The 25,805-nt window shown below is 25.8% G+C and overlaps 2 protein-coding genes, 1 long non-coding RNA gene and 1 other non-coding gene across 8 annotated transcripts in view; 2 read left to right on the top strand and 2 right to left on the bottom strand.

The window, feature by feature from the left end:
- Positions 1-86: 86 nt before the first annotated feature.
- Positions 87-16,166, bottom strand: LOC107998544 (sodium-independent sulfate anion transporter-like). 3 transcript variants are annotated; one of them, XM_062081184.1, is made up of 12 exons: positions 16,025-16,163; positions 15,026-15,061; positions 11,684-11,975; positions 11,282-11,428; positions 9,419-9,669; positions 4,140-4,327; positions 3,294-3,431; positions 2,728-3,006; positions 2,227-2,536; positions 1,551-1,853; positions 1,249-1,483; positions 87-1,177 (listed from the first exon to the last, which is right to left on the bottom strand). In XM_062081184.1, exons 5-12 carry the CDS (start codon positions 9,477-9,479, stop codon positions 922-924), a joined length of 1,770 nt encoding a protein of 589 aa, XP_061937168.1. In that variant the 5' UTR covers positions 9,480-9,669; positions 11,282-11,428; positions 11,684-11,975; positions 15,026-15,061; positions 16,025-16,163; the 3' UTR covers positions 87-921. The 3 variants fall into 3 exon arrangements, with proteins under 3 accessions (XP_061937168.1, XP_016913357.1, XP_016913358.1); XM_017057868.3 differs by lacking the exon at positions 15,026-15,061 and having other exon boundaries at positions 16,025-16,166; XM_017057869.3 differs by lacking the exon at positions 15,026-15,061 and having other exon boundaries at positions 11,690-11,975; positions 16,025-16,166.
- Positions 11,848-11,929, bottom strand: Trnas-gcu (transfer RNA serine (anticodon GCU)). Its single transcript has one exon. It is a non-coding gene; the product is annotated as a tRNA-Ser (tRNA).
- LOC114577646 (uncharacterized) lies at positions 12,472-14,971 on the top strand. Its single transcript, XR_003697884.2, has 4 exons — positions 12,472-12,864; positions 12,975-13,127; positions 13,644-13,812; positions 13,942-14,971. It is a non-coding gene; the product is annotated as an uncharacterized LOC114577646 (long non-coding RNA).
- Positions 16,152-25,805, top strand: part of LOC107998543 (sodium-independent sulfate anion transporter-like) — a 17,138-nt gene continuing 7,484 nt past the window's right edge. Inside the window, exons 1-2 of one of the 3 annotated variants that reach the window (XM_017057866.3) lie at positions 16,152-16,284; positions 24,044-24,438. In XM_017057866.3, the coding sequence (XP_016913355.1) occupies positions 24,246-24,438 (193 nt within the window). In that variant the 5' untranslated portion in view covers positions 16,152-16,284; positions 24,044-24,245. Of the gene's footprint in view, positions 16,285-16,315; positions 16,458-16,636; positions 16,779-24,043; positions 24,439-25,805 lie in introns of those variants that run through there. The other 2 variants (XM_017057865.3, XM_017057864.3) reach the window with 2 other exon arrangements.

Genomic DNA, 25,805 nt, shown 5'->3' with positions numbered 1-25,805 from the left:
TTTAAGATAAAATTTATGACACAAAATTTATATTATAATATAACAAAGGTGAAACAAATTAAAAATGCGGAAAACGATTGTGCAAATACGATAATTAAATATTTCAGATCTCACTATTTTATTAAAAACAATATCACATAATAAGATATTAATTATCAATAATTGAGAGAAAATTAATCAAATAGAAATGAATTAAAACGAATAATAAATAAAATTATACTATTTAATCGTATCTTTCGACGACTAATTTTTCACGCGCATATTTATAATGGTAAAACTCTATATAAATGCTTGCAATTTTCGATCAGAATCGCATAGTCACGAAAATTGCTCTTGTGAAACTTTCTAATAATGGGTATTCATGGAAACATTCGAATAAAGTTCCACTTTACCAATAGAAAGATTATTATAATAATCGATATCCTTTAATAATCCTTTAATATATAAATCTATCTATCACCTGAGCACAAAATACTAGTCAAATATTTTAAAAAATGTAATAATTTGGTGAAAATTATCTTCAATAAAATAATAAAATAACAAAATTTCATTAAGTAGCAAAGAGGAAACTGTATGGAATGCAAATAAGAAAATTGAAGTAAATCAAATTGAAATTACAATAATACACAGAACATGAAAATTGCTCTTCGATTATTATTTCCTCCTTCTACATCTTTCTTCAACTATAAAATCATACATGCGTTCAGTAATTGGAAATAGCATTCGTCTCCAATTTCCTCCCTAATAAGAATCCCGTAATTTCAATAGATCATTGAGGCAATCACCAAAGTTCCACGGAGGAAGTATCTAATCTCAAAACCATCGTCAAATAAAATATTTGCCACTCTCTTCTTCTCTTTAAACGAGAATCGGTCGAGAATACTGCGGTAACACGTGCAATCGGCCAGACTGCGACCCTCTTTACTCGCGTGGCGCGTTTCTAGGTGAAAATATTTGGCCCACGCTGCCGGAACTTCTGAAGGACGCGTGGAGGGAAGCGTCGTAGCTCGTCAAAGTCCTCTTCGCCTCCTCGCACCAGTTCCAAAATACCAGCCTCTGGTCCCTTGCCTCCAAGTCGGCGAGAAGCAGAGCGAGGTTCTTGGCGACGGTCGCATCGATTCTGAGCACGTGACGGCCCTCCACTACCACGGGAATCCTTCCTGGCCTGGTGTCACACCTAAGGTTAACCGAAAGGTCCGATTTACGATCCAATTACGACAATTGCAGTTAAACGAAAATTATACTCACCACGACATAACGCGTTCGCGGAGGTATTCGGCGGCTGGATAGCTCAGTGATTGTTTCGGCGATACAAACAGGATCGTCAGCCCATCGACAACACGCTCCTCGATCAATAACCCAGGCCTGGCCGCGAAATAGAGCAGGAGAATTAGATTTGCCGCGATCCCGGCGATCATCCCGTATTCCGGACCAATTGCCAAGCAGCTCGACAAAGTCACCGCCAGGGGTATCAAGTCGATCTCTACGAGGCGAGCGTTCAATTATTCCACGATTAGGGGGAAAGTGAGAGTCGTGTACAGAGAGGTTACTTTTCGTCCTCCAGAGCACGAGGAAAACACGAAGCTCGAGCATGTAGTACATGGCAACTATGATCACCGCGGCCAGCGTTGCTTTAGGGATGAATTCGAAAGTGGAAGTCAGAAGGCCGTACGCTAAAAGCACCAGGCATCCGGTGATTACGCCGCCCATTGGTGTTTTTACGCCCGAGGCGTTGTTTACAGCGGTCCTTGTGAAGCTTCCTGTGGTTGGCATTGATCGGGAAAAGCTCCCAAAAATGTTACAAAGTCCCAAAGCTAGCATCTCTTGATTAGCGTCAACGGTTTTCCCTTTGGCTGGACAAATAATCAACGTGCGAGCTAATTAAAATCTATTTTATGTATATAGAAATTAAGTACAGTTGGTCTTGTTATATTAATTTATATTAATTTTAAATTAAATGATGAAATAAAGAAAGGATTTTTCATATGAATTATCAGGGGAATTCAGAGAGGGATTATAATTAACTTTTAACAAATATTTGTTACCAAACTTTCTTCACTGGTTGAAATTGATATAATTTAGTGTAATAGGTTTGGAAAGTATGGTTTTTCTTTATTTCTTGTTTTTCTTGCTTTAACTTGTGTTTTACTTTGAATTTTAACTCAATTTTTGTTTCGTTAATTTTTAAAAAATTTTGAGAAGAGTCAAATTATTTGAACAACGTACCAAAGGCTTTGGCGATAGCAATGCTTTCCAAAATTGCAATTAACGGGACTGAAATCACGGTGCTTCCGAGTTCACCGATTAATTCCTCGAAATTATACGTATGGTTTCCCTTTACAAGGGAAAATGGTGGTGGTCCAAAGGGCGGTAGACCTTCCGTTATGTTTCCAGTACTTTTAAAGATTTTAATCCCATAAGAGAATAACGAATAATTTAGTATTATTCCAAAGATGACGACCACAGCGTTCCTGGCCAGCGATGTGACCCACATGAATTTTTCACTCACTGTACCCGTTTTCTTTCCAGGTAGTTTCTATATTTTCCATATTTAAGAAAATAAAATTAATTATATTAGCCAGTATATATATACATATATTATTGGCAAGAGAAATTAAAATCTTTGCAGAGCAAATATGAAAATGTATGAATTAAAATTTAATTGAATCAATGTATTTATTATTAAGAAAATCATGAGATTAATTTTAACGTGAAAAGAAACCTTACTTTAAGACAGACGAGCAGGATCATGGAACAGAATCCCAACAAGGGGTCCCAAAAGGTAATTTTATCAAAATGATTGACAACTTTAGCAATCGCATCGATGAACGAATCGCTTCTGCCACTTAAACCGAGCAAAGTGCCCAACTGAGACGTTCCAATTATTATGGCAGCGGCATTAGTGAATCCAGATATCACTGGCATGCTAACAAACTCTACGAGAAATCCCAAGTGGAGCAGCCCCATAAGGAATATCACGCAGCCAGTCAGGAAGCACAAAAGTACCTGAGAAGCAAAAAGATTCGTTCACTTTGATAATGGAAAATTATTGAGCTCGTTTTTATATCAAAATTTTATTTTTTCTCTCAAAAATTCTTCAATGCCTTTATTCCATTCTATAAAATCATCTCATCTATTGTTAATTTCCAAAATTTTTTGATAATGAAAAAACTGATCAATTTTAATCCCAGTTTTTTGAAAATTCCACGAATAGGCTTCGTTCATTTTCTAGAAAGAAATGTTCAATTAGAACACGGAGATAGCTGAAAATCTTATGGAAAAGATGCACTTACCGCGATATCTTCTCCGAGTCTTATAACGTGCTGTTGCGACAGTAAAGCCATTATTGCCGTAGGTCCCACGGTGATATCTTTGCAGCTACCGAACACCAAGTAGACGAAGCATCCCATGAAACTGCTGTACAGGCCGTACTGAAATTTTCAAAAGTTCATCTAACGAGAATCATCTTTCCCACTAATGTCTGTTCGACTCAACTACTCATTTTTTATTAATTATTTTCGATTATTTGCGATTAAGCAACTTGACTTCACTTTTGTATGATTATTATTGAATAATAAATGTATTTTAACAACGAGAAATTTAAAAGATTGATAAATTTGTTTAATAATTTACAGGTATTTATATTGTACAATTGTACAAGGTATATTGTCTTTAGTATATATTCAAAAGCAAAATAGATTGATGAAAAAGGTGAAAAAAGGGGAAGGAATTTATTGCTTGTGAAAGTAAGAAAGAGATGAGAAAGAAATCACATTTCAAAAGATATATATATATATATATAGTGAATATTTCAAGATCCTATTTCCTTCAGCAGTAATTAGTAATTATCTTAATATGGAATGTCTAAATCTTCTTAAAAGATTACAAGCGAATGCTTCTTATTAGCTTTGAGAAAATAATTATTACTTATACCGGCTTAAAAATTTCAAAATGTCAAAAATAGTAGCCATGTATTTTATGCAATGAAATGATATGAAAATATATCTAAATAATAATAATAAATAAGTAATAAGAGGAGATTAGTTGTTACATTTTACAAACATTTAATTCCATTTCAATTTCTCTGAAATTTTATTTAAATTCCAGGCGAAAAAATTTTATCTGACAAATGTACACACCTGAGCTGGAAGTCCTGCTACAATTGCATAAGCTATACCCTGTGGTATAGCAGTCAAACCAACAGTCAATCCTGCCAAGATGTCTTGTAGAAGTTTGGACGAACTATATTGAGGTATCCATGCCAAGATTGGTATCCTTCGTAGAAGAAGCTGCCTTAAATTGAATCCAGAAGTCACAGAATTTCTCCCTGAAATTTTGCAAGTTATGGCATTTATTTGAACAAAATGAATTGTTTTTCTCAATTAACGATTTAAAAAATATTTAAATAATTAAAAATGAAACGAAATTTCGCAAAAAAGTTCTTGTATTAACCTAAAATTTACGATAAAATTAACTTTTAACTTTTAAACAAGAAACGAGAAAATTTAAAATTTAATCCTTTTATAAATGAGATATATATCTAAGTAAGTAAATAATGGATTAATTAAATACTATATTAAAAAAGAATTTAATTAATTGATTAATCATGTAATTATTTTTAAATGAAAATGTTTGTTATCTCATTTGGAATATCGTTTCAAAATCATCATAAAAATTCATATTTCTCGAACGAAAACATTTTTCAATCAGTAAATGATCAAGTTTTCATACGTATTTTACACGAATTCTTCCAATAATTTACCAATTATAATGGAATAAATAATTACATATTGACAAACACTGTGTTCTATTAAGAGATAATGGATATATACATTAATTTGATAAATCGATAATATAGCATATAAACATTAATTTATTCGTGAAAATAATGCATAGACTACATTGATAATATACACTTAAATCAGTGAAAATATGTTGAGATTAACGAAACTATGATTTAATTTCTTCATTTTTATTCAATGTTGTCAGTATAAATCAGAATAATTTTGTATGCAAATAAATCAATATCAGATAATCAAATTTTAACACAAATTTTTAATTGAAAAAATCTAAAATTAAGAATTTAGAAAAATTTTTTAAACTATAGTTACAAATATACAAATATGAATATTTCCTGGAAAAAGTAATTTTAAGTATATGAATTAAAAATATATTTTTCAATAATCTTAATCTTATTTTATTAATTATATAATCTTACAATTATATAACTATATTAATTGTATAATGATATCTTATTAAATATGATTCTTTAGGTTTATAATTTTATATTTTTTTTTATTTTTCTTAAAAAGTTCTTACTTGTTGAAACTGGTATATATATCATTTCCGACATTTTTCACTAATTATCTCACAATGAAACTACACTTGAAAAATAATAATGAATTCTTATTACAAACATGTCAAATCGAATCGATATTCACGGATATGTTTTACGCTAAAGAAATACGACAATCCTATTTCTAAGAGGAATAAAACGAGACTTTGGTTCTTACACAATAAATGCCGGATGAAAAATGCCAAGAACGGAAATTAAGTCCTCAATAAGGATATATTACAACATATTCATTGACTATACGTTACATTGACTATAACTTTTATATTGTTAGCATTTTCATGATGTCAGCATATTTAAAATTACTTTCATAATAAAACGTTGCTAATAAGTTACAATATTATCATATAAAACAGGAAATTTTGAAGAAAATTTAAAAGAAAATATATTTTTAACTATTGATTTGCAATAGTTCGAAAAATAAATAAATTTATAAAATTCAAATAAATAAAGACACAATTTTTTTTATATATATAGATATTTTAAATGACAAATTAAATATATATTTTTTTTTTGTTAATAAGAATTGAATCTTATCTATCTTCTTTGACATTATTAATTTAGGTCATAGTATTTTTTATGACTAAAATGTAAAATTCTTGTCAACTTTTCTCAAAGATTCAATATTTGTTCGAGATAACGTAAATTATATTTATATTGTACATCAAATTGGACCAGATGAAATATTACAAGCAATATTTTCAACTTTTATGTTTGTACGAAATTTCCCCCTTTTCATTTTTCAAATCGCATATAAACTTTTGAATAATATTTCTGAAAATAAATAATATACATATTTGAAATTTTGTTTTATTATGAAAATTTGGAGCAAAAATCAGAAAGATTGATATAACTAAATAATCGTAAAAGAATTATAAATATACTTAAATATACACATCATATATATATGTGTGTGTATCATATAAAGTTAATACATTTTAAAATAATTTTAATAAATAATTTAATTCTTCAGTCTAGAAATATTTTTAAAAAACAGATGTGCGATTTTATGTATTAGAAAATTAATTAGGAAAAAAACTTTGTAAAATAAACATAGATTCTTTCAATAACCTAAAAATATTTTATATATATTTAATACTATTATATACATATATATATGTATATGTTTATGTATGTATATATATATATATGTATATATATATATATTTATATCTGTATACATTTTTTTTCGTATTGATTTCATGTCTACCTACATAGCACCATAATTTAAATACACAATATTTTCTTGATCAATAAAACAATTGATTTAAATCACGAAATGCAATATATTGTGCAAAAAAAAAAAAGAAGATTCACAATTAATGTATTCTATTATATTGTTCACATTCACGATTTTCACATTAATATGATTATTGAAACATGATCACAATTAAAATCACGGTAAGTAACCAAAGTACGGTATAAATAAATTTTTAGATGTAAGATGAATGCACAGATAACATGTTATTACCAGACTCTGTAGATAAGACAGATTCGAACTGACAATATATTGACACTGCATAGAGGGACTTTCTTTATTCACCGAGATATTTCAATTTGGATGAAACATTTTATCGGATGAGTTTAATAATTCCTCTTGATAACAAGTCACATGATTAATAACGACAGTAAAATTACAGTTTCATAAAAAAAAGATTCTAATCCACCTTTCAATAACATTCAAACGTATGATTTAATAACTCATAATAATTTTGCAAGGCAAATCTTTAAAAAATGAATAAAAAGAGAATACTGTTGAATTTTGATTAATTTTTTATGAATTCTTATACATTATAATATTTAAATTATACTATTTTGTAATATATATAACATGTAATATCGATATATAAAAACCTAACCTAGAATTTCTTTATTAAGTTAAATCAAGTCAAAAAATAAGAATATTATAATTTTTATCTAAATTTTAACCTCAAAGTAAAACAATTTCATAATAATGGAAAATATATTTTAATAGTAATACAATAATTTTATAAAATTGGAAAATGATTTTCAATAAAAATATGATTAATTTTTTTTAATAATATGATTTATTTACATGACAAATAATGACAATAGTTTGATATATATATTAAATAAAAAAAAAAAAAATTAACAAAAACGTACTCATAAAAATTTCAATGAAGAGCCAATACATCGATCAATGGTATACCATTCAATGAAGAACGAAATATAATACATAAATACACTATCACATAAATATGATTTGACATATATTATATGAAATAATATTTGGAACATTTCTTTGATATATGATTTTTGAACAAATGATATAAACAACACACATTGATTATTTATACAGTAATGAAATTTATATATCTATAAAATAATTTTAAAAAAGTATCAATTATGATTAGAAAATCGATTAATATATAAAAAAATCAATAAAATATATTGTAAATTGTGAAAGATATTAAATTAACATTAAACTGATAATAGTCTTCGTATTTCCTGTAAATACTCAGCAATAAAATATAAGTCATGATCCTATGTAATAAGAAACATATGATATTTCATATTCCATGTCATATTCCAAAGTCATATTCCAAACATCATCTTTAAATAATGTCTTTGTTCATTGTATACACTATTATTCTTAAATTTGAAAATATTTTTTCAACAGGTTGATATTGTAAATACGAAATACAGTAAACACCTATTGTAATTTTCCAAAAATAATAACTATCGTTTAATTCTGGTTGTTATAAATATTTTACTATAATATTGCTATTCATCTATTTAAAAAATAACACTTTTAATAATTTTAATCGTATATTTCAATGCATTTAAAAAAAAAGAAGACGAAACTAGGATATGCATTCATTAATCAAAAAATATTTAAATAAAAAAAATAAATCTATAACTTAAAATGATAATCTAAATCTAAAATAATATGTATATAATATAAAATCGTAATAATATAAATAATTGAAATAACAATAATATTCTTAAACAATATTTTTTTCGTTAAAAAATCAAATTTTTTTAAAAATTACATTAACATTTCATTAAAATTTGCATTTTTTTATTTATAATTTTTTTTAAAATCTTATAATTATAAACATTGAATATATTATAAATAATGATATATTTTATTTTTCATGCGAAAATAAAAAATATCAATATAATATTTGAAAAAAATATCTATTATTCTTATTAAAAAAAATATCCTTATTTTTATTATACTTAATTACACATTGCATTGAATATTAATTTAAAAGTCATAAACTTCGATAGCTGAAATTAATAAAATAAATTATATTTAAATAGAAATAAATAAATCTTTTAAAAAATTTTTTCAATAATCTTAATTATAATTCTTCAAATAGAATATAACAAATAAAAACAAGATAATATCTTTGTAATTTTTTATCTTTATATTGATTATTTTGTATGTTATCAAATATACTTACAAATTTGCTATAAATTCCACAGATAATATTTTAGGTACTTTTTAAAAATTTCTGAAAAATTAATAATATAAATATATAAAATTTCTAATTTGATTAAAAGATTTAAATATGTAATTTATCTTTTATCATATATTTATTTACATTCATTTTATTATCATATCTATATATGATATAACATAATATAATATGATTTGAAAATAGATAATATATTAAAATTGAAGAAATATTTAATATTAAAAGAAAAAAAAATTAATAATTGCATTCTATATATATATATATTTATATTATCACCACAAGTAGATTCGAACTCATAACCAAAGAACATCTAATTTTTAGATATACATTTTAACCGCTCATCCACGGTTTCATTTGTTTATGATTTCTATTTTTACATAAAAACTATAAAAAAAATATTCAGATATAAAATATCAAAAAATTTACATATTATTATAAAAATTTTTTCTAATAAAATTCTTCACAGAAATAAATTGAAAAATAAAAACAATGATTCATAAATTTTACATGATTATCCATTGTACACAATATCACAAACATAATGAAATATCAAATAAATATACTTATGACGATGCAAATTTAGTTGTCGACAAATTATTACTCAGGAAATCAAACTTACTCAACAACGGTGTTTGCTCTCCGATGCTTCCTCTGTTATACGACATTTTTGCATTATCCATATTAAAATAACTATCTTCGTACGATGAATACAAAAGTGTTCACATCACATAGCGTTATGACTAATCTTAGAAGTAACGTCGATAAAACAGAACATTATTATTAAGCACCATTTCTGATATAGTATCATCATTCGAAAATGTGTTTATAATGTCATGAACATTTTATTACATCTAATAAAATTCATTTGCTCTAGAATAACATATTTCGATATAAAAATTACAAAATTTAAAATTATAATTTTTATTATTAAATGATATAATAAAGAAAAATTTTTCAAGTTATATGGATTTATTTGTTCTTTCATTCTTTTAATTGTAAAGTTTGATAATTTAATTTTAAGTTTAAAAATTTCAGTTTATTGATTTATTCTTTTTTATTAAAAAAAATAATAATTCTAGTAAATAATAAAAAATTTTCATTTTTTCGAAATAATACAAAGAGATTAAATAAGTTTTCTAAAAATAAAAAAATAATTTTCATTACATAGATCAAAAATAGAAACAAATACGGATTATGGACAATTAATAATTATTTAAAAGTATATTATTTACAACATAACGCACAACTATTTTAACGCACGTGTGCTTAAATAAATCTAATCTTGACAAGAGACTACAGGTGATTACATTTCCTACTGTTTTATCGATTTGATAGCCTTGATCAAAGCGATATCTTTGCTCGTAACAATTTGCAAAATAATTGTCTTGAAAAATTGTTCAACAAGCATGCTAACTAAGACACATGTCCTTGTTAGTGTGTCCTTGTTTATTAAAATAATTGATTTGTACAATTTACTTTTTAAATAAAATTATTATAATCTATAATATCAAATAAAAAGGACAATAAAATTATAATTTTTTAACACAATCATGTTTATAAATTGTAAATTTAAATATCACATGATTGATTCTTTTTAATTTATTTTTTTTAATTTATAAATCATTCAGTTACTCATATATATATCTTTATTTTATGTTACAAGTGATTTCTGAAAAATTGTAATTATAATGAGTTTTTCATTCAAAATTTAAATATATGTTAATATATGGTAATATATGTAATTATGTATAGTATTATAATATAATACTATATATATTTTAAATATATTAATTGATAATATATATATATATATTTATAAATATTATAAATATTTTATAATATATGCATAAATATTTTCATTGAGATGAAAATTTATTTAAAGAAAATAATAATAGCATAAACAAAATATAAACTATGTAAATAAATATAAAACTAATAAATTTAAAACATTAAATTTTACAATAGCTTTTATATTATATATTCATATTGTTGTTTAGCAATGGAAAATAACGCACAAAGGTAATTTTATTACCTAATATGTTTCTCTGAAATATCGCTATTATGGTTCATTAAACAAATAAATTGTTGCTATTGTTGTAATATAAAATTAACTATTTTACTATAATTATTTTAATACGTGATACATTAATTACACCAATACGTGAATACATTATTAGAGAAAAATCTACTGGATTTCATTGTTTCTCATGATATTGTACTCAACTAAATCTATCTAATGAATAATGATTTTACTTAAGGGGAATCATATTAATTACTTGTTGTGGTTAATTTATTAATTACTTCTTAGTAAATTTATCTACTGATCTACTGATCTATTTTTGTCTATTCTGCTATATTTCTTCTAATTTTTTAATGTCAGTTCTGATTGATCTGTTCAAATCAATATTATATTAAAATATATTAGAACGAGTGCACAAAAAATTTCATGATCGAACGTGTGCATTCTGTATTTACGACTTACATAATTGATTGTGCAACATCAAGAAATCATTAACGATCATAACTCTATTCAAAGAAGTAATACCAAATAAAACCAAATAAATAAATTTTATATATAAATTCATATTATCGTTTCGTCAATATTAAAATTTTTCACATATTTTGCATCCTAAAAAAAAAACAAAAATTTATATGAATAATTATTTCACAAATTCACTTTAATTTAATTATTAATAAATACAGTACATTATATTATTAAAATGTAATATATAATAATAATAAATTCAACATTCATTATTAACACATAAATAATTAAAGGAAATAATAAAAAATATTTTTGTACGTTGTATGTATTTCTTAATAACAATGAATAATTCAAATAATATAATTTTAAAATACCAAATTGATTTCAATTTGTACGTACCAAAACCATTGTATGCTTGTTTGTTTTTCTTAAGGATACTTGTTTTTAAGTTCAATGACTCTTGTGTCTTCAATATTAAAGAGCCATCAATTTTTTTATCAACTTTCTCCACTAACACATAGTTAATAAATTAGAAATTTTTGCAAAGTAACAAAAAGCGAAATCGACGAGGATGGGATTCGAACCCACGCGTGCAGAGCACATTGGATTAGCAGTCCAACGCCTTAACCACTCGGCCACCTCGTCCGATGAAAACGGCTACTTTATTTACTTTATTTCTGGTAAACCATCCCTAAAATGAAATAAATCCATATTATTTATATAATTTACATGTTATATTTTTAATCTTATTTTTGAAATATTCTCTAATTCGAAGGATATAATCATTAGTATTCATTTATCAATAAACGAGAATATTAAAAAGAAATGTATGTATAATATTTTAATATTATATAAATTTGCTAATTTAATATTATATAATCTGTTCATTATCTAATAAATACGATTTGTTCAGCACAATTTAACATTTTCTTACTATTTCAGTTAGAAAGAATATGTAAACTAAATAAGTTTTAGTAAGAATTCTAGATGAAGGATACACAAAAAACCTGTCTATTCTATAAATATCTATCCTATATTTACTTTTATATATATTAAATTATTTTATGTATAATATATAATTTTATATATATAAATTTAAATATTTATAAATTTTATAAATTTTCGTAAGATATAGTAATCATTTATACTTAATCAATAATTCGAAAAAGATAAAAAAGAAATAACTAGTTAAGCACATGAAAAAGAATTCTGAGATAACGGATTTAAACATTAACGTGTTTTAAAAGAATTTATGAAGAATGCAAATAACTATCAACTACAAACAATACATGTTCGATCATAGATAAAAAACTATGTATAAGCACAGATATTTACTATCATATCGGCTGAGAAATTGAAAATTCTAAAAATCACGTGATTACTACTTGAACCAATTCAAGTGTACTTCATATCCATGAACTTCATATCTTAATAGAGTGCTTTCTAACCAACTTTGAACAACATTATATATAATTTTACAAGAAATATTAGTGTTACTATTTTCAAAAATTAACACATATTTAATATATTGAAGTTTTAAATGATAAATGAAATAAAACACAAGAAATATAATAATTTCAGTAAGTATAAATAAATAAATGAAAAATGACAAAAGTTATCGTAATTTAAAGAAAATGTATGCTGATACTGTAATTTTGACATCCTCTGTAATGATAAATTATAATTGCAGGAACTGATAATTATGAAATCTATGCAACATGAACAAATTCCATTGCATTCATTGCAAGTATTTATGACTAATTAAATTATTTAGTACATTTGTATTTTTGAAATTACTCTTATCCATGATTAGATTTCTTTTATAAAGATTCATGAATGAAAGGTAATTATTGATATTAATTTCTTTACTGGTACAATTTAATATTTAATTTGAAATATATATTATTATCAATAACATTATTAATATTAAATATAATTTTATTTAACATTATAAAAATTTGCAAGATTATATATAGTTTAGAATAACAAAAATTATTTTTTTAAATCATTTATTGTCTAGTATTTTTAAATTAAATTAATAATGATATATTATGTAATTTAGCAGAAACAAATCCATAAATAATCGACAATGACATGACTTATATAAGTCGATTAAAAAATTTCTTTTATTAAATTAATTAAATCTTTATTAAAAAAATAACATAAACATAAACATCAAAGATGTTTAATATATATTTCTCTATTTTTAACTTTATGGAAAATTATTGATTTCAAAGATCATTATATCAATAGATTTAACATAAAGAATATTCGATAAAACGAAATTTATGGTGACTTGAAACTGATGGACAATAGTATAGAAATGGATTATATAACTCTAAATTTACCAACATTTCAGGTCATGCAATTATCGAAGATGATAATTGTATATAAATAATTGAAGGTATGACAATAGAAGAATGATATATAGGCAAACCGTTCTGCGAACTTTTCTATTGTTTCATTGAAGAAACTATTTCTGGGATTTCAAAACGTAACGTTGTTCACCGATTGCCTTAAACTTTAGGGTAATTCCGATATATATGAATCGAATCTGATATTTCCATTCTAAGAGAATGTATGATGCAAAAGAAAATTACCGCAACATTTCGTAACATTTCCTTTTTTCTTCTATTTTACTGTAAATTCTATTTTAGATCGAAGGTCCAACTGTAACAATGCGTTCCGACGAAACAAAGTTTTTCCTTGCAGAAAAACGTGACAGGTACAATGAAGCCGGATGTTAACTCCCATAGAATAGAATCAAATGCAGTTGATAATTGTAAATGACTTTTTTTTATTATCGTCCGATACGATTTGTAACGTGATTCAAACGATGATATTATTTTCTGGCTTGATTACGCTAACAATAAGTATGAATTCACATGAATTCCATTTGCTGCAAATATGCATTGGTATGATTGGTAGTGATGTAAGAAAGAACGGAAATAAAATAGCAAGATAGCAAGCAAACATGTAGAAAAGATCTTGGATTCATCAAAGAAGGCATCTGAGTTTATCTTTAATGATCCCACGCGACTACCGACCGAATTATGTAACGTATATGTATAACTGGTAAATAGTAATTAATATTATCATGATAAAAGAATTTTTATTTAAAAAAAAATGCTTTCATTAACCGAGGGTTTTAATAACTATGCTATAATAATTTTTGTAAGCCATGCTTTATGCTATGTCATGCTAATTTAGAATAATTTACAAATTCTTAATTTAAAATTCAAATTTTTCGAATTTTATTCATTCGCAGAATATTTTTTATGCTTATTTATTATTAAATAGAAAAATATATGTTAATGAAAAATTATATAATATATGTTGTTATGTCTAACACATGAAAAAAAATTGCTCAACATTAAAGGATGTGAGTAACATTCAAATTATTCATTACATCATTTTGATAAATTATTCTGGACAATTTATATTTATATAATGAATAATGAATAATGTAATCGATCTGAATTAAATAGTGATTTATTGATTAGCAATAAAAAATAAATTTTTTATAATTTTTATTAAAATTATCTTTTCAAATATATTTTCGAATTCGTTGAATCATCAATCTTTCAGTAAATTGATTAAAAATATTTATCTTTAATTAAAAAAAATAGCAAATTTAAAATTTCTAAAAAATTTAAAATGTAAAAATATATATGTATGTTTATTAGATGCAAATTTATCAATATTGTTAAGCAATGTATATGTGTATTCGTTTTTAATTACCTTGAAGAGAATTCTTCGTTCTGACAGGAACAGGTTCTTCAAATAAAAAGAATTTACTTAGGTCAAGAATTGTATAGTATAAAACGAATACGAATTTTAATTTTGTATCTATAAATCTATTATTTTAAAAAAATAATAATTAAAAAATATAAAAAAAAATTAAATAAAAAATATAAACAAATTTTTTCAATTTTTTTAGTTTTCTATAATTTAATTTTAAGTTTTTTTATATGAAACTTATATGCATTTTAATATAAAGAACGATATAAAGTCATTACATACTAATGACACTTAAGAATATGATTTCAGATCTACGTATTTAGTAATCTGAATCTTGTTTAAGAAATTTAAACGTTATGTTTTCACCCTGCTAATTAAGAGACATCCTTTGATTCAATTTCTAATTTGTTTTTTTTTATCGCAACAACAATTTGAAAATCGTTTCGAAAATTATTCTTAACAAGCAAAAATTGAATGATTGATACCAATTTCAGACTAACCGAGTTCATAAAAGTAAAAGATACGAATTCAACGATATAAAAGTAATAATCCCTTCTAAAATTTACATAGTAAAATTTTTTATAAAAAATTTATATAAATTTTATTTTTATATAAAGAAAACATTATATTATAGGATTCTAAAAAATTTATAAAATACAATTTTTTGTATTAAGAAATATTACCATATGTATATTAATTTTAATGATAATTTTGTAAAATATAACCTCAATTGATTAGTTTTTCAGTTTCATGTAAACAACAAAAATCTGTTCATGTTTATTTTATTATTTATTCATTTTTATTGTATAGGTTTAAATTAATAATAGTATGTATATATAAAGAAATATATTAATATATGATAAATCGTTAATTATAGATTGAAATTAAATAAAGAGAGGAAAATTGAAAAAATTCTACGAAATAGCTCAAGAAACAAGAATAAGTTTTTTTACATTATATAGAAATCAATTTATCATTATGTAAGAAAAAAATACTCACCAAACAAATTTCGTAAGAATAATCAAATCGTTTTATTCACTTTTCCAAAGATATTTATGCGTTCGCGGGGATTCACATCTAATCATTCCTATTTTTTTTATTTTCCTTTCAACACACGATGCTGGCAGTGCAGTGACCAACGTGTAGCGTGGACTGACTCAGAAGCACGTGACGATGTTTTAGGAGAGATGGGTATTAATGCGCAGACGCATCAGCGCACCGCGCAAAGGCGAATTCTTGGCTGTCAAGTTTCAGCTCAGGTGAGCGTTCCCTTCAGAGAGACTTGGGTGACGTTTGCAACGTTCGACCGTTTCTAAATATATCCGTTCAATTCGTATCGAACCTTAGCAAAGAATTCAACGAATGTATAACCAGTGTTATTTTTTCAATTAAACGGTAACCTAAATTTTCGCGCAACAGGTAGAAGCTTCTTGTAAGTATAACCTGAAACAAATTTTCAAACGTTTTTTACGTGACGGCAGTCGCACGTGGTAAAAATTTCTCGTTAATCGTTGTAAATTAATCGTACTTTCGATTTTTGCGATAACGTTGTAAAATTGTGAACGGAAACACGTTTACCGCGACGCCAGTGAACTCACCGCGAGTGTTCTCGAGAAAGAGGAGAAAAAAGAAACAGAAACGATCGTGGCATTCGCAAGGAAAACGACACGCCACTGCCAGTGGACGCGCTACTGGACATGATGGCTTTAGGAATTACAATTACCATGGTTCATTGTTGGCTGTGATGTGACAGGTATTTACGTATACCATTGTGTTTGTATAAATCGTAGATTCGAAAACTACGAGAAAGTGGAATGAATCGAAAGATGTTTGTAGTAGAATATAGAATGATTTCGAAAAGAAATCGGAAGATTTCAGAGTGCGAATGAAAAAACTATAAAGAATTTTCTAACGGGATTTCAAAATATTTGTCCTAATCGAAATTAGTTTCGATTTTTTAACGAAAGAAATTTTTTAATTAATTTATCAAATATAAAGTGACAAAAACCATAATAAATATTATACAGTAATTTTAAAATTATATGAACAAAATAAATTACAAAAAATTATAAAGACATTGGAATTTTTTCTTTGACGATTTGATATTCTGAGAATGTAGAAAGAATTGAAATAATTATCGCTCTAGTAATAATTTCAATGAGAACTATTTGAATATTATTTATCTATCAATTATATTTGATTATTGTGATTGTCTCATTAACTATTGAAAATTTCCTTAGAACATTTTATAAAAATCATTATAATTAATATTGCTCTAATATTAATATTATATATATAATATTTAGTTACATAAACAATATTTTTTTATAATTATATATTATGATTATATATTACTAACTTATCACATAAATTTACAATATGTTAATCAAATAATAAAATAATAAAACAATAAAGAAGAATGAAATTTCTAGATTTACGTAACAAAATATTATCTCAATAGATAAAAAAAATAGATCAAGGAGTTTTTCAAATGCTTCAAAACGTTATGTGTACAAATTTACAATATTAATCGATATTATTGAGATTTATATATGATATTCGTCAAATCGTTTAAATTTATAATATTCCTCGAAATCGTTAAGAGAAAGCATCATCCGCTTTTATATAGGATTATAGGCCTTCTAATAGACTTTCGCACGCATTTAGACGAACAATCACGAATACGTAAGTGAAACGAATGTTACGAATCGAATGAAAAATTTCACGTACAATTATACGTGTAATTATGAAAACGTGCGTAATTTAAAATGTAATAATAAAAAAGAAAAAGAGGAAAGAAAGAACAGTTCGTAATATAGAAAGTTTTATTAAAAATCTTGGAGCATCAAATATGAAACACATATCAATTCGATATATCGGTAATATCGTTAAAATATCGATTCGAATATATGGAATTATCGATCAATTGAATATCGAAATTTCTATTTTTTTCTTATTTAAATTTATTATTAGAAATCTTTTTAACGATTACTTATGAATTATCGATATATTTCATTATTCACATATCGTTTTCGAATTACATATTCAAAATATATCGAATCGTTAAGATATCGTTAATATGAATAGAAGTAACTGAAAAAAATATAATTTTTTAATAAAGATTATTAATAAAAACTATTTATTCTATTATTTAATGCAGATATTTTTAAATAAAAAACTTTAAATAAGAAAAAACAAATTCTAATTATTTTTATTCATTAACGATAATATCGATATATCGAAAACTATCTAACTAATAAGATATCATATCAATAATCGATAATTACAATTCTTTTCCACTTTCTATATCGTATCATTTTATTTTATTTTCTTTTTTTTTTTTATTTCCTTTAAAATTAATTTTAATTATATCTTCTTGATATTGAGATCAAAGTTCTATTTATTACATTATAATTAAAAATTTACAGATAATCAGAAAAGAAATTGTAATAAAAATGTATAACAATTCATTTTTTGTAATTAATGTCTAATTAGTTCATTGATTCTTTTCAAATAATAGAAGTTCACATACATATACCCAAATTCAATTGGCAGTACATTTAATTAGGATCTAATTAAAAATTTCTTTCCAATGAAATATATAAATCAAAGAAACGAAATTCTATCGCACTGAAAACAATTGAATCATCTGCTCGAGGAACATCGTTCCTTATGCGATATTCGATACAATGAAAGTTCCAATATGTTAACTGCGTGCTAGACATTCAAGAATTTAGTGGAATCAGTATTTAGGCCAACAGAAAACAAGATTAAACTACTTGTGTCAAAAAGAGAAAAGCATGGTGTCGGCCGATTTAAATCAAATATTGAGTCGAATATGCGATATTTACCATGTCTTTAAATACATTAATTTCACCGATATTGTAGGTATATAAAGTTTTTGAACATTGTTAATTGTTAAATTATGTGATAAAGTATTTTGCAATACTTAAGCAAATAATTTAAACATATATATATGTACACACATCTTAGATAGATGCCTATGAATAATTTAAAACTAGCTAACTTGATCATCATTTCAGATATCAAATATCATTACTTATATCAGAGAGCTATATGGAACTTATTTAAAATTTTTAATTTTAATCTTATTCAATCTTTCGATTCGCTACTATTCGTATTATCATAATTTATACTAAAACTTTCCAAACTTTATTAAATTTAAATTTAATTTTCAGTATTAAATTTTATAAGATAGAAGAAGAAGAAGAACAGTAAAAAATTATTTTGAACGAACGATATTTAATAATTTATGATCGGAGAAGGAGAATGCAAAATAGATCAACTGCAAATACGTAACGATAGACCTTCGCTAGCCTAATTACCGTCGTAAAATTAAAAAAATCGACAGGTTGATCGTTCCTCAAGAGGGATAACATGATTTATGCAACGGTGGAAAATCATTTTCTTTTTTTTTTTTTTTAGGACTCGTAAAATCGGATGCAAATAAGCGGAAATCCTACGAGAATTTATTTCTTTCGAATCCAATTTCGAGGATCACACTATCATTCCGAAGACCCGTTATCGCAAATTGCTCTCCGTTGACTGCATTCAACGTGGCGAGATATATTAAAGAAAATAACCAGCTATTCATACCATAACTGACTCACACCTGCGATATTTAAAAGAATTTCACGCTCTTCTCGGTATAACATTTCCTTCATCGCGAATCTGAACGCGAATCGCGAATCTCGTCTCTTTAATTCTATACGATTCTACTTGAAACGTGTTGTTGATCACGGCTGCGGTTAAGTTTTTCCGATGAATTAACATTCCGACGAATATATTTTGAAAGAAATCTTGTCAATTTTTCGTCTCTTTTTGTCTTTTCCAGAAAAGCAGAAAATATTTAATCTATATAGATAACGTTCATATCACGACTACTCTTTCATAGTGTTAAAATAGATTATTTGAAATTTTACTCGAACGATCGATCATTTAAAATTAAAATTTTTTAATTATTCGTATAACTAATTGTCCGATGTTTAGTTATTCAAATTATTTATTATTCGAATACAAATGGATTTCAAAAATATTAATTTATTCTTTGTTACACATCTTTTATTATATCTAAAATGTATTTCTTTTGTATACACATCATCCATATTTGAAAATTGTTTAATTGTTTCTCACGTATTGATAAATTTAAATCATTCTGATTGATTATTCGAACAAATTTATCCGCGATTAATTTGTATAATTGACATTCTGCTGTACTATTCTTGATTTTGAAAAGAATTTGAAAAAATTCTGAGATACTTATTGAAATTTTTATTTTTATCAAAAAATTTATTTTTATCGGCAAAAATAAAAATTTCTTCGAAGAGATGGTGGATCGAAAAATTTTCTTTAACAAAATATTCGTTATACATTAATATAAAAATATCTCATTATTTGTAATTATATTTAATTAAATCAAGTAATTGCGGTTGTTACGCTACGTAAATTCATAATAAATTTTCAAGTTATTAAGAATTAATCAAGAAACATATCCAGGAAGTCTTGTTTCTTTTATTTTCTTTTTACGTCAAAAAGATTTTCCAAGTTGTAAGGGAGAAAAGATTTTTATCCTGTTTTTCATCGTATATGAAATCGTATATATATAATAATGAATACATTTAAATGCAGGATGTGTGAAACGTGTATGCAATTAAAACAAATTGCTCATCGTTAATCTGGTTAGGAAACTGTTCGACCGTTTAGAAAGCCAATTCGGGCTTTCAGCAATAACAGATGAATTATTTAACACTTTCGCGAGATCATCGTCCTTATGTGATTTATTACGCGAGTGTCGGTCATCCGAGATCGCGTTTCTTTAAAGTTTCGCGACGTTTTTCGTACGATTTACACGGAAAATATAAGAAACGTAGTTTGCGTGGCAAAGTGTCATAAATCTTGCCACTAAATGAAAATAATTCGCGTTGAAGAGAAATTAAAATAAAAAATGATCGATTGATCAGTTTGTAAGTGGAAAAAAACTAGTTTTTCCAGAACGAAGTATCATAAATCTCTAATGATGATAAAAAATTTATATCTTTAAAATTAACACCATTTCACTTTCGAAATTTTTCTAAACGGTAATTGTAAACGCTTCTAAATAAGTAGCAAATAACGCGAATATGTTTAGGTTACCAAAATAAGGGTTAACCTAACCTAAAATTGTGAAGGAATCGAAGAAGAAAAAGAATTTACCAATACGTAGATAATATTAGTTCGATTAGTACGAAAGGGGAAGAGAGTTTTTTCGTTGGACAGTACAACAGTTTTAACATAAGAGAACGCTCATTCATATGAAACGATTTGATGGTTCGAGAATTGTGTCAACGTGGTAATTAGATACCGTTAGTGTTACTACACTGCCTCATCGAGGAGTTACATTCGATCGATCGCATTCACGTAGTATCGTGTTAGAGCGCAATAACGATCTACTAGGCGAAATATATATTTCATTCGATCGAATAAATCAATGACGATTAGACGATAATTAGACGCGATAACAGTCAAGTATCGTCGATCGTAAATATTGGTCGTTCTTTTTTTTTCACGATCGCAACTCGTAAAAATAAATTAGAATAAATTATTGGTAATTGTAATTCGTGTTTATATCGGATAATATAAGGTGTGACATAATTATATCTTCTAATTTTTAAAATTTTACTTTAAAATCACCGATTTAAGCGTGTCAATAGAAATAATAATAAAGTTTAATAGCTGAATTATTTTATTCAATATCGACTTTTATCGAATACTAAAGATTGCATTAATTACATTGTTACGTATCAAACTTGCAGTGATTGATATTCATTTCTACTAATTCTTTTTTTCTTTTTTAAAAACTCGTAAATACAACTGAAGGTTTTATTCTTTTGGTAATTAATTTTTTCAATTTCGTTAATAATTTTCACTTAACGATAACAAAAATGCCGATAATATTGTTAAAACAATAAAAATCGTGTCTTTTGAGTAAATACGCTCTGTTAATTTGTGCAAGAAATGCAACTGTACTGCCACGTGTTTCTTTATCTATAACCATAATTCTATGCCTTTCAACTAGCGCATTCGATCAGGAATGTTGAATGAGAATACATACTAATCGTAACAAAGCCTAGCACTCGTAGATACGAAAAGGACAAACAATTTGTGACGCAAAGGTGCATTTTATCTTGGAGTTAGTAATAAATAGGTTAATAAATAATTAATAATCGTATGCGATCGTTGAACGATATTTGTGAATCGATGTAACGAAATGAAGTAAGAAATAGAAGAAGTAGAAGCACGAAAATATCATTTCTCTAAATCATCTTTCAAAACTTTCAATTTCGTAAAAGTTTTTATATTGGAAAAATATTTGCATCTCTTTGAAATATAATTATTTTAAACGTTCAATTAACATATTTATTGTTAAAAAAAAACAAACGAAAATTTTCTCATAATATTATCACGTTTCAACAGCTATATTAATTAAGACATTCTTCTCTTTATACATAATCATAATTATTAATATTAATATTATACGTTATAACTTAAAATCAATTTATTTGTTTATAAGTAAATGATTATTAATTTTCAAATTCTAATGATATAATTTAAGATAGATAACTATCTATCAATAGTTTACGTATTATTTATTATTAAAACTTGAAAAATATACAAGCAATACTTGATTAAAATCAATAATAATTAATGCATAATGTTTAAATTATCAATTGTAAATTTATTAATTACCAAAATTAATCGAAATTGCAATTAATTCAAACTCGATTTGTTCCTAACCTCAAAATGCAATCAAGAATTGCGCGAATACGAATTTCTCCGAATTGTTACTGCGAAAGTAATATTTATATCAGTTTTCGTAAAGCATGTTATGTAATGTTAACGAACCAGCAAAATTTTACGCGGTGTACGGTTTTTCCACTCTTACTCGAGAAATTATTCGTGCAGAGATATATATATATATATAATTTCGAATCGAATTTAATTTAAACTTGGTTAGATTTTTTTAGAAAAAAAATTTCCTTCGTAAAAAATTGGAAAAAAATTTTATTAGATCAATTATTAGATCAATAATACAAACGAATTTTAAGTTATTTTTTTACGAGCACAAAATATAAGCTGATAAATTACCAAGCGAATATATTTATTATTTATTAGTTGATAATTATACAGTAAAAAAAAAGAAAAGAAAAGAATACAATTTTTTTCTTTAAAAAAATTTAAAGCCTCGTTTTCGAGTAAAATAAAGTTTGAAAAATGCGAGTAAAATTGAGCGATTAGATAAGTTCATTATTGGTGGAATTTTATATACAAAAATAAAAGCGTGGAATAAAATTTTGTCGTTTAAACGAAAAAATCGTATTTTTAACTAAAAATCTACTATTTTTAGAATAACTTCGATTTACTTTTATTTCACTATATTATTCTCTGATGATGATAAAATAATCCAGAAATATCATTATTTCTTTCTTCTACAAAATTTTGAATTTAAAAGAAAACGAAGCGGAAGTAAAAACTGAGAATAAAGGGATGGGGAGGGAGAGGGGAAGTAATGCCGCGAGAAGATAGAGAAATCCTTGAATTTATCCCCTTGCGAACAATAAGTGAACGTATAAATCAAAAAAAAAAAAAAAATCCTTTTTTTTCGTAATTCAACCAGATAATTAGAATTATCATAAAAATAATTTAATTTCCATTCTTTCGTAATACTATACGAAATATAATTAAAATCCACCAATATGTATTCACATTCACATATCCAAAATATATATAAATTCTCACCTTTGACATAAGAACGTAAGAACTGTTCCCTATATTCCCGTCGCTACGAGATGCATTACGAAATTTATCCGAGTAAAAAGTTAGAGAACGAATCGATGCGAAAAACCGGCAAGAAGAGAATGATCATTTTTACAATTGGAAAGTGAACGGAAGAAAACTGTAACGGTAACAACCAGAAGCTAGAACGATGAATTAATTAGAGATATATCTTTTATTTTTCAGGGTCGCGACGCGTACATACATACATAATCGAACAATGGAGTCTCTATGAGCCTCGTCCCTCCTTCAAGTCTCCGCTTCCCTCCAACATCCCTTGTATCTTGATCTCAAAAAAAAAAAAAAAAAAGAAAAAAAAGGAAAAATCGTGTTCGATCTCTGTCTCCCATTTCATCGAGAAAATCATCGAAGAAAGATCATCGTGAACATGTCCAAGTACAATGTCCAGGACGTCGATCTCGAAACGGGAAGGCAGGTTCGGTTAACCGGATACAGCAATGCCGCCTTCGAGGATCCTCTTCGAAGCAACAACAACGATCTCGATCAAATGCCCGAGTTCGAGAACAGACTCAACAATATTCGCGTTTGCAATCAGGATGATAAAACCGCGAGCAACGATGGTGAGTCTTTTTCTCTCTCTCTCTCTCTTGTTGTTATTAATAAGATAAGAACATACGCCGCGTTCGATCGATATGAGACAAAAAATGAAGGAGAAGATTCTTCGAAGTAGAATAAAAGAAGGATATTTCTCGAGGCTTTGTTTTTTTTAGTTATTTGACAATTAATGGAAAACAATATCGATGGAAATGGCTTACTCGCGCCCAAGGATATTTCTTTCTATTTTTAATTATCGATAACTGGAAAAAAATAAAGCCTCGAACGAAATTTTTCTTTTTCTCTTTCCACTCTTGATTTTCGTTTTAAATTTTATCATAATTATCGTTTTACGTATATTTTTACATTCGTTGAAAACGTGACACGTGTTTCCCGCATTTTGAAACCTTTAATAATTGGTCTTGGATTATTCGAGGATTATTAATTCAATAACTCGTTCACGCGAACGAAAATTTCTAATTGTCTAGTAAACGAGGTAATACAAATATTATCCATAAGTAATCCTAAATTTAACAAGATGATCGATTTTTTGATCGATCAGGTATTAATATAAATTATCTTATACATATTTCGAACTTATTATGCTCTATCTTTTAATCTCGATGAATTATTCATCAATGATATACAATATAGAATGACCTTTAGAGCGAAGTAAAAATAAATTACATTTGTTTTTACGTTTTTAAAACGAAATTATTAAAATTTCGATGACTTTCTTAACAATGGCCATGAAACTCGATGTTGAATTTAAAATTGTTTATAATTGCAGAAAACGAATAATACGATTTTACGACGTTTATTATTGCTTGAAATGAATCATGAAAATGAAGCTAATTACAAGTTCATCAAAATTAACCAATTTTAATCAATCTTATCTGTAATTAAAAAAAAAAAATGTTAACCGCCGATAAATTATAACGGTAAAATTACTATCTTTTTTTAATTCGTCGAGAATATTTAAAGAATATTCTTCCATTCATCTTATCTTCTGAACTATTGATTCATTTCAAACTATTGATAATAATAACAATAAGAAGAAGAAGAAGAAGGATCGTCTTTCTTGATCTCTCGCGCTTCGTATTATATCTTCAAGGAACTTTTGCGTTATTCTTAAAAAGGCATCTCTTTTCCGAAACATATGTAGGACAGAGGATTTTACAATTTAACATCGATGAATTTTTTAACGGCCAACCTTGATTCCGATTCTCGATTTAAATTCAATATTCAAAGTGGATAATTTCAAACACCTGATAGTCGCAGGTTTATCGATTAAGAATTCTACGACATGCAAATCGCGAATAAATTATAAGGCAGATTACGAACGGAACGAAATAAATCTCCATCGAGGCAAAAGCGGATTCTTCAAGGCGAT

Source organism: Apis cerana, linkage group LG11 (assembly GCF_029169275.1).
Source record: "Apis cerana isolate GH-2021 linkage group LG11, AcerK_1.0, whole genome shotgun sequence".
Taxonomy (NCBI): Eukaryota; Metazoa; Arthropoda; class Insecta; order Hymenoptera; family Apidae; genus Apis; species Apis cerana.
Note: the sequence above shows the minus strand (reverse complement) of the source record. Positions and strands in the feature narration are given on the sequence as shown.

Excerpts from the sequence above, each read along its gene's own strand:
- LOC107998544 (XM_017057868.3), bottom strand. The coding sequence starts at position 9,479 with ATGGATAATGCAAAAATGTCGTATAACAGAGGAAGCATCGGAGAGCAA. Across the intron at positions 2,537-2,727 it reads TCCTGCTCGTCTGTCTTAAA|AAACTACCTGGAAAGAAAAC; the intron begins GTAAGGTTTCTT and ends TGGAAAATATAG. Across the intron at positions 1,854-2,226 it reads TGCTATCGCCAAAGCCTTTG|CCAAAGGGAAAACCGTTGAC; the intron begins GTACGTTGTTCA and ends TTATTTGTCCAG.